We start from the raw sequence: 10,195 nt of genomic DNA, 5'->3' as shown, positions 1-10,195 counted from the left end.
GTTCTCTGCCAGCAGAGGTAATGTCTTGCAGAATTTAAACAGTCATCAGGACATCATCGTCACCCACTTTGGTGCCATCGGCATCCCTTTCCAAGACATCCTAATGGGCTTTACATTCAATTTTCACCACCTGTTGAGTTATGAAGAATTTACATGGAATAAAACTGAATATCACTCAATATATAGTCATTAACCCATCGTCATTCACATGAAAGATACTTCATAACTTCGTAAAATTAAAGATACAGTGAGTTTACCCGCTAGGCCGAGTTTACCCATAACTACGGTACCGGTAATCTGTAGAGTGTAGGAATATTGTAACGTTAACAACACTAACACGTTACAGTTAGAGCGTTCCCCGTTCTAACGTTAGATTTAGAAATAGAAAACTAAAACAAACGAGCAAAATCTTTCAGGGCGTAGCCTATTTCTACGCCTACTACAGTTTTACATTAAATGAGGGCAATTTTGCAATAAATCTTGTTATTCACCGACTTAGCAGACTTAGTAGACTTACCGCTTTCATGCAGGCCGGCCAGGCTAGAACTTTATCGCTTCGACGCCATCTTAGCTGGATCCGCTCCAACTAGTGCAGTATTAGTACGTACGATCACAGTCAGTCAGTGCACTGCAGCAGCGCAGTCGATCGAGTCGTAAGGACAGTGTAGGCCTATGTAGTGGACGATACCAAGCCAGCCTCGAACGAATGCGCACGTACTGTAGGCCTACGCACATCACGCTGCTAGAATCAGATAGATCCATGGCCATCCGTACAGGACGTACGCGCACATCTCCTTTCCCGCCAATTGTGCATTGATTATGGTCATAATTATGCATAGCACGAGTGTGCGCTAGAAGCGCACGCACAGGGCACCACTGCGTGCGTTGTGGCCGCGGCCGTCATGTCACATGCGCTGCTGACTTGTAGAGTACTGAGTAGCACAGTGTTTATGTTAAACACGTGCGGTGTTTAGAACGTGTTTACGAGGCGTTCTAAATGTAAACGCGTCTGTTTACCCTGACAGTAGAAGTGTTTAGGCCTAACCAACAAACATTTGGGTAATGCCCTAAACCATGAACGAAATTATTAACAAAGGCAGCTCCCATTTTTTTCTAGCAGTTAGAATATAGAACTGTACATGCGAAACCAAAATATAAATTTATTACAGTTGTATTACATATTTTTAGGTTATCCTTTTTCCTTATTGATTAGGCATTTCCACGAAAGGCCTAAAACATGAATTATTTCATAGTGCATCTTGATGTCGTAACAGTTTCCACTTTCTCGTGATAAAAGGAAACTAGAAATTGCAATTTACACACCATTTCCAACACTTCTTCATATATATGGACATAGCCAGAATAAACACTCCAACTAAACACTCCAAGCTAAACACTTTAACTCTCAATACTTTACACGTGCTATACACACCGGGTGTTTAGATGTTAAACAAAGTGTTTAGATTTTTAACACTGTGTTTAGTTCATAAACATGTCGCATGTCGCATTTTTTACAGTGTATATATATATATATATATAATTATATGTGTGTGCGTGTGTGTGTGTGTGTGTATACACTTCGTATCGTTAATTGCTTGTTTTGTTTTTGTTTTGGGTTTTGGGGGGGTTTTTAGTAACCAGAAAATATCAAGTGATTACAAGGTTAAATTTGCCTTAAGGAACTAAACGTCATTCTCTTTCTCTTTGCAAACGACTTTGTACTGATCATTTTGGCGTTAAAGTGCCAGTTTACGTTTGGGGATAATGATTCAATCACTATTTGAATTACGATATTTGATGTGCATGTATTGTATTATTATGTCACAAAACACACTATCATGCAAAAATGGGAGATGATACAGGCCATCCCCAAACCTAAAGAATGTTGTGAAGGGGGAGGGGCACATCCCCGAACCTTCCTCGATCGACACCTTTACTATCCCCGTCACCTTTATATTTGCTTAACTCGCATCACGTTTCCTTAATTCCGCAGCGCTGACCTTGTCAAAAATATTGACTTCTGCGCAAGATTGACGACCGACCCTCTTTACCGATGTCGTTGGGACCCTCCAAGATCTTGTTATTACCCCGCCTCTCCTTCCAAAAATCACCCAATGGACGTTGCACATCTCTGTGATGTCACAATATTAGCATCAAGGTTGAGAAGGTCTTGGTGTTATGATACATCTCGGAAACTCCCTGTATTATGTTTATGAAATACATGGTATCCCCAGATCACTATTGAGGCGATGAGGTCTCAATTTGTGGCCAAGCAGTCAGTATCAATTGCCGTGTGCAACTCGTGTGCGACGTAATCATGATCACGGTTTGATAAGATAATGTGAAATGCACCATACCATTTTCTGCATGCTTCGCCGAAACACGTGCGTCTTTTCGTTCCGAAAGTATCATCGTCATCCGAAAACGACGTGGATCGTGCTTCTGTGACTTCATCATGGCAAAGCTGTCATGGATCGAGAAGCTATTAAGAACGCTGACAATTCAAGATGAACTCCTGAGATTTATGCTGTGTGAATTTTACGCGACAATGATTTTAGCGGTAAGTGATTGCATTCTCTTTCACCATTAAACTTTGATTTCATCTTTTTGAGAAAGCCTCTTCGCTTAAGTTGTGCGTATCGATCTGTCTATAAGTCTGTATCTGAGACATGAGACCATTATTCTTATACCCATTTACAAAGTATCTCTTAGCATCAACTAATATGGAAGAATTCACTTTTATATTTAAAATGAGTATCAACGAAGGCAGTGAGATATAAGAAGTCGAGAAAAAAATCCCCGACCCGAATGACTGCTATAATAATTATGCTACGTTTTGTGCTGTGGAGTAATATTTGCCGGATCTTCTGTTTTCATTCTAATCTTAATTGTTTGGTTTCCTTGTGAATCTATAGAGGCAACAGATCCTTGAGAATACAATCATTTACTCTGATGACTGTGGTTTATGTTCGTAATTAAACGATTAAGGCCAATGACGTAGATATTGAAGTAATAATATAATTTCATCTTCGCAGCTTTTTGCCCACGCCGTGGTTGCTCAGGAGACGGTGTCGAGATCGATGTCGGGTTTCAACATGGCGTTCGGATCAGCAATGGGCGTCAGTCTCGCTGTCTTCTCCGGATTCGGCGTCTCAGGTTGTTTACCTCTCTAGACCAAGCAGACATGATTCGATTTATCTGAAATGAATTACATTGTAATTCATTTCTCACCAAACGTGTAAAATATATCAAAAACATGACACCTTTTTGTTATTACTCGAATTTCTAAATCCCATTATATTTAGCGTTCTTTCTTTAAATAGCGTTAAACGCTAAGAAAAAACAGAATCAAATGACACTTATCTTCTGTTTGATTGAATGTTTTAGTAGCATGATTCGTCAAGAGTCGTACGATATATTGTCAAAAATCAATTACTGAGAGTGTCTCGTTTCAGTCGTCACCTTTTAGCATGACAGTTGTCAGTGGCTGCATAGCTCTTCCTTGATCTTCTTGTGTTTGTGATACTCCTGTTTGTAGTAAGGGCACATGCCCTTTAAGGCATGCGTGAATAAGGTTCAGCGAGGGAGGTAACGAGGGAGAGAGAGAGAATTGTCTAAAACGTCTAAATTTGATTTCCAGATCTTACTCATGTTTTCCATATCTCGCCAAAAAGGAGTAACAAACGAAGTTGGCTTGCAAACATATCGACAGGTGGTCATGTCAACTTGGCCCTGTCCGTTGGGATCGCAGTGATAGGTGTCTTTCCGTGGAGGAGGATTCCCTTCTACTTCGTGTCCCAGTTGGCCGGGGGCTTCGTCGGCTCTGCCCTGGTGTATCTAGTTTACAAAGGTGAGTGAGAGTCATTTACAGCTCGCTGTCATCAGCTAACATCGAAACACCTTTCGTCTTTGATGATGACGTAAGCAAAGTAAGTTGTCGAGCTGGTGGTGACATATGAGGATTTAACCAAGGGGGTGAAAGGTTGCGAAAGGTGAGGAGCGGTTTCCCTCGGCACTTTTGACCTATATTATTTTCAATATTTTGTATCATTCTTTTCTCCATCTGGGTGGTTTTTCTTCTGCCGCCTCTTGCAAAATCTTAGTTGCTACGACATTTTCAGGCATTTGTATTTATTGTTGTTGCTGAAAACAAAACAAGTGTCGTTGTAGGTGTCGTTCAATCTCGCTTCTGTCAAATATCAGTAATTTACCACTATCATTTTGTCGTCATTTAAACACCACCTCAGAATTTCGCTACATATCTTATATTATAAGCAAGATTAGTTAAAACTTCTTAATTAATATTGAAATCAGTAAGAGATTAAGAAAGGAGAAAGAAGCACAAACTCCAATCTTCTGATATATCTTGCTAATTGAAAGATCAGTTGAATAAAGCAAATGTGAGGATTAAGCAAGTTTTACAGCGGTAACAAGCCATTATGATATGATTAGGATAACAAAGTGCTCAAATGAAAGATCATTTCACTCATCCTTAGAGAGTACTAACAATGAATAGTAAACGTTATAATAGAAAGATATTTACTGCACCAAACCACGTGATTTATTATGAGACATTATTGGTTAACAAAATACTTATTGGACAATCTGTAGGCCTACACGTTCCAACAACGTGTAGTCTTCATCTTATCTGAATCAGCTGCGATAATAACAAGAGCCCCAACTGTAATTATAATGATCCTGCATCATGCAAGGTCAGAATATATGCCAATTCTAACCTTCTTCTGAAACATTTTATTCTAAATTATTCTCTAAAGTCTCGAGATAACTGATGACATTGGGTACCCGATAATATTGTCCCACATATCATTTTTTCGTTCCTTGGCAAGATGCTTTCGATGAGTTTGACGGGGGCACTCGACAGGTTCTGGGTGAGAACGGCACAGCGGCCATCTTCGCTACGTTTCCACAACCATACCTCTCTGTTACTACCGGCTTCTTCGAACAGGTACGTCCGCTTTCCTGTATATAGCGGAAGGCGAGATTGGTAATGAACCTTCTTGTTACCCCATCGAAATCTAAAACAACAACAACAACAAAGAGTAAATAACAAAAATAAATGACTAACACGCAGTTGTGTCTGGCAACTACCAAGATTATCATCAACTATTTTATGAATCTGTCTCGCAACTAATAACTATACGCAAATATTGAGGGTTGTAAAAATATCTAAAAAGATGATAAATGTTTTCATTGTATCCTTGGCACATATACCACATAGGAAGAATAACAAATATATGTATATATATATATATATATATATATATATACTGTATATATATATAAGCTAGAGAAAGAAGGAAAGAGGGAGGGAGGGCGAACTCGTCAGTTGATTGCACATGAAATGCAGCGATTAAGGTGGACATAATTATAATGTCCATCTACGGGAACACAGCAATTTGCTGTTTTATGTTTCCGCGGTATTTCGTTGTTTTCCGTAATAGTATTAATCCTCCATAAGTTCACTTTTTATCATCAAATTGTAGTTCTTCAAAATATTCACATTGGTTTGAATGGCGTAAATATAAACAAACAGAACGATAGAGGTTTCCTGACAATCAGCCCTAATAAGAAAGCTTTGAGGCTTTAAAGTTGTCCGTGTCTTCATAAAACGCTGACAGTTGGCAATTGTATGACCACTTTTATGTATGACTTGAAGGAGATGTTGTCATCCCTTCTGATATTATTCCATTTATATGAAGCCAACTGGAGCATGATGTGGAATAATCTTTAAAGGTCATATATTCCTTTTGCAAACGTCACAAAATTTTGCATGGTTGAAGAATAATATCTCCAAACATGAAATATTACTGTAATACACCTCAGATTTAACCAAAAAAAAAAAGAGAAAAACTTTAACCCCATGTCACCCAAGAATACACTCCCCTTTTGTACCGAGAATAACGTTTGGACTTTGTTCACTGTAATTGTGTTAGAAATCTATAGAATTGTTTTCACCTCCATCATAAAGAGGTTTCCAGTTTCATTATACTGAGTAAAGGTCTGAATTACATACCTCTACATTGTCGCAGCTTATGAAAGGAATCCAAATTTCAGAGTTTCAGAAAGGACACACAAACTCTAAAGAGAGTTTGCAGCTCACCATGAGTATGTTCTTCTGTCAAATACCACACGAGCATGGACGCACACAAAGGCACACATACTAAATTATCGCGTATAGCATTTTTCGCAATCGGTTAAGTCTATACAATTTTATAACATAACGGTATAAGAAAGTCATAAAAGAAAAAAACGTTTTCATCGTGAATTAAACGATTTATAAAATGATAGAGATAATTGCATATATATATATATATATATATATATTTATTTATTTATTCATTTATTCATTTGTAGGTCTTACATGTTCTTTGATTCTGAGAACTTGAAGCACAAAATAACTTACTAAAATTAATATTTTTGATTTGATTAGTTCCTATATTGTTGTTTTTAATCACTGAGAGCCTTTACTGTACTCCTATCAATTAAGGGAACATGGTGTGTCTTCTAATAAACTTACAGATATGCATCCCGTCTTCGAAGCAATCTGTTTAGCATGAACAAGTAAAGGAACGGTCGTCGGTTAAGACACGTCTGTAGCAGAACTTTATTATTCAAACAATAATTACATGGAGTTTAACCATCATGAGTTAAATCAGATTATTCAAATGATCAGAAAATAAGCTGTTAGTTACCATTATGCCAAAAACGAAAATCAGTGATAACAGTGCATTTAAATGGACAGTACCAGATTACACGTGTGTAAAGACTGTCAGTAAATTCAAAGCAGTCTCAACACTTCTTACCAGGGGCGGCGCAGCCGTGGGGGCCGTGGGGGCTCGGGCCTCCACACTTTTTGTGCACCATATTATATACAAAGGAATACATAAGGTGTCATCACTTTGGGCCCCCACACTTTTTTCAACCCGGAAGTACGTAAGAGGCACTACAATGGGAGGGGAGAGAATGAGCTGAGGACCTTTTTTTGTTTGAGCTGAGGACCTTTTTTTTTTTTTTTTTTTTTTGCTTGTTAGCTCATGAAACCCGGAAGTGGGCCCCCACACTTTTGAAAACAGTGCGCCGGCCCTGCTTACTGCTTTTTTTTTTCATGTAGTGTGTGGTTTTTCTTTTTTCGTTATTCAATCAAGAAGCTCTTTTTTGAAAATTAGTCATGCAACCATCTTCTTTTATCCCACAAATGCATGTGTACAATATTGTCCCATAGGTCCTAAATACGGCCTTGCTCCTTGCTGCCATAGGAGGGATAATGGATCATCGGAACAACGCGCCCCCGCTGGCCGTGGCGCCTTTCTTCTTCGGTATCATCGTCTTCACCATTCTCATGTCGTATGCGTACAATGCCGGTGCGCCGCTCAATCCCTCATTGGACCTATCGGGCAGGTTGTTACTAACGGCAGTTGGTTACGGACCCGAAGTCTGGGTGTAAGTACACGCAGGGACCACCTCCCTGGTACACGTATATTGTGACCAATTCAAGACGCCGTATATCAGTGGACATACTGTCCAACTATTCGATATGCCCATAATGATTGCATTTGAACACCTAAACTCACAAATTATTGCAGATGAAAATGCACATACAAATCGTAATGATTTTCTTTCCAGCGAAAGTAACGAGAAGCTTGCCTAGGTTGAATAATGCTTTGTATGGATTTGTCGTCAGACACCTTCTTTCTGAAAAGTTATGCGGCGATGTACACATTTATATAAGTATAATAATGCAATAATTATTTTGCCTCGGAAATATCACACATCCTCGATAAAAACGTGAAATATGATACAGCTGGAATGTGTCTCTAATAAAGAATACTAGTACGTTCCATTGCAGTCACTATGTGGACCTGGAGGGGGTTTCGATGTCTGAGCGACAAAATAATTATAAAATAACCCTTTCCTGTTTCACGTTTAGACCTAACGGCGTACACTGGTGGTGGATCCCTATCGTGGGACCAACTATTGGATCTGCTCTCGGTTCTTGGGCATACTTCTTTGCCATTACGCTGCATCACCCACCGCTGACCGAAGAACCCAAAGACAAGATCCAGCATAGTGAAGCTACAGGTGAGAATCAGCAGAATCCGGCCGGTCTGTTCGCACTTTCATCACGTGGGGCAGGCGTTCACTTATGTTTTAGTTTGCTTTAAGTTTCTTTTATTTTCCACTTGTACAAATGAAATCATTATGACAAAATCAGCACTTTTCAAATGAAAATATAAACAAAAGCACTTAAAAGTAGTAGAAGATAATGCGTATAATATACGAAAATATATTTCATGGAATCTTAAATAATGTTAGAGCATGCAGGTGGAGGAGACCGTTATCGATGAGCAATTCGCTTGACCTAATTGGATAACGGTATGTCCGGTTCACATTCCCAAATCTCAATGACTTGGTGCCGATGTAATCAGTTATAAGAGTGATGTAATCACCGCTGTCACTTGATCATCCATGTTGCCATTTTACTTTCATACAATTCATGGCAGAAATGACTGGCGAGGTCGGTAATTCTCAAGCTCCAAACAGTCGTGAAAATTCGACGTCAATGACGGAATTCGATGTCAACCACGAAAAGGACAGGGAAGACAGGATGTCGGGACCATTGTGTGTTGATGTCATCTACAACGATCAAACGCTGGTGAACGAAACTACCAACGACGTTTTCTTGTGAAATATTTTATTGTATAGTAATATGAAAATGCATTTGTAACGTGACTGAAGTAGCATTTCAAAACACCTCTTCATTATATTCTCTTGAAGATAAGAGTATTCGAATGTAATTTTGTCCTCTATGAATTTGAGGATAAAAAAAACAAGGACACCATTAGTAGTTATTTAAATGTACCCTGAGAAGTGTACTTACAATGTGTTTTTTTTTTTCTTCAAAACATGTGTTCAAGGAAATCAGTACACGCACGAGTATCTATTTTGATGGAGATTGATTATGATATTATTTGATGAATATGACGAACTATTATTCGATGACATCGAGACCCAAATCACTTGGTAGATTTATACTTTGTCTTAGTGTTGTCTCATTCTATTTTAAGTGTATGGTTTATTAAGAATTTTAAATGAAGGTTTCAAGCGGGTTAGGAAGCCTATAAAAAGAAATCATTTCGTTGTTGCTGTGGATTGCACAACACAACACAACCTCGACATGCAGGGGAGTGAAGTTCAAAATTCCAAATCTCTTTTAAATACAAGTAAGATCCATGCTTTACTGGATCATGAGGTTATCTCAAGTTTGTTAAGTTCGACTTGTACGTTTAAACGCCCTCTAGGGATATGAAAGCCAGATTACGTTTTGCTTCAAAAACGCCCTCTAGGGATATGAAAGCCAGAATACGTTTTGCTTCAAAAAATTTGGCATGTGTCTTAGATAATAATGTGGGGGCACTGTGGCGTAGTGCGTAAGACTCTAGGCTTTCAGTCGGAGGACCCGAGTTCGATTCCCGTCCAGTGCTAACGTCCTTTGACAAGATGTTTTACCCACCATGTCCCTCTCGACCTAGGTGTACAAAAATGTACCTGGCAACGGTTAATTATAGCAAAAATGGCAATAGGTTAATAATCATGGCAGGACACTCTGGTAGACAAGTGGCAACACTGAAGAGGCTGCCCTGGATATTAAAAGAAGAAAGAAGACCGTATATGTATTCTGAAATCAAATTGTGCCTTTGAATCAACGGGAAATACCTTGATTTATTTTTGGGAAAATAATCCACCTTTTTCATACATAGCTAACACGTTGTGTATCAAACTGGCTTTCTCTGTTCTCTATGTTCTTTGTTAATTTAAACATGATTGTAGCAGCATTTGTACTATTTTGGAAGAAGTTTCGGAAGGTCCACTGTAGTCTTTAAGGTGTTGGGTCAATAGTAATGAAAGAACGATATAATTACAATAATGCGGTAAAGAGGGAGGGGGAGAAAATATGAAAGATAATGAAATAGAGAAAGTGCAAAGTATTACGTGTATACCAATTTGTATTCTGTCAACTGTAATTGTTCTTGTATGACTGTGTTGATGATCAAATATTTTGTATACCGCGTAGAATTGTTAACATGATATGATATTGCACTGTCTGTATTCAATCATTGTCGTGCCATATCCCAAGACACGGTGGTTTAATTGATAAAACTTGTGAAGCGGGATT

General features: G+C 38.6%; 1 protein-coding gene across 1 annotated transcript; it reads left to right on the top strand.

The window, feature by feature from the left end:
- Positions 1-2,371: 2,371 nt before the first annotated feature.
- Positions 2,372-8,804, top strand: LOC139736050 (aquaporin-9-like). The gene is made up of 7 exons (XM_071646798.1): positions 2,372-2,560; positions 3,036-3,156; positions 3,713-3,850; positions 4,848-4,966; positions 7,244-7,461; positions 7,949-8,100; positions 8,523-8,804. The coding sequence occupies exons 1-7, from the start codon at positions 2,456-2,458 to the stop codon at positions 8,705-8,707; spliced, it is 1,038 nt and encodes a 345-aa protein (XP_071502899.1). The 5' UTR covers positions 2,372-2,455; the 3' UTR covers positions 8,708-8,804.
- The last annotated feature ends 1,391 nt before the right edge of the window (positions 8,805-10,195 follow it).

The sequence above is a fragment of the Diadema antillarum genome, unplaced genomic scaffold (assembly GCF_040938485.1).
Source record: "Diadema antillarum isolate AM-2024a unplaced genomic scaffold, OU_Dant_1.0 seq00000620_RagTag, whole genome shotgun sequence".
Taxonomy (NCBI): domain Eukaryota; kingdom Metazoa; phylum Echinodermata; class Echinoidea; order Diadematoida; family Diadematidae; genus Diadema; species Diadema antillarum.
Note: the sequence above shows the minus strand (reverse complement) of the source record. Positions and strands in the feature narration are given on the sequence as shown.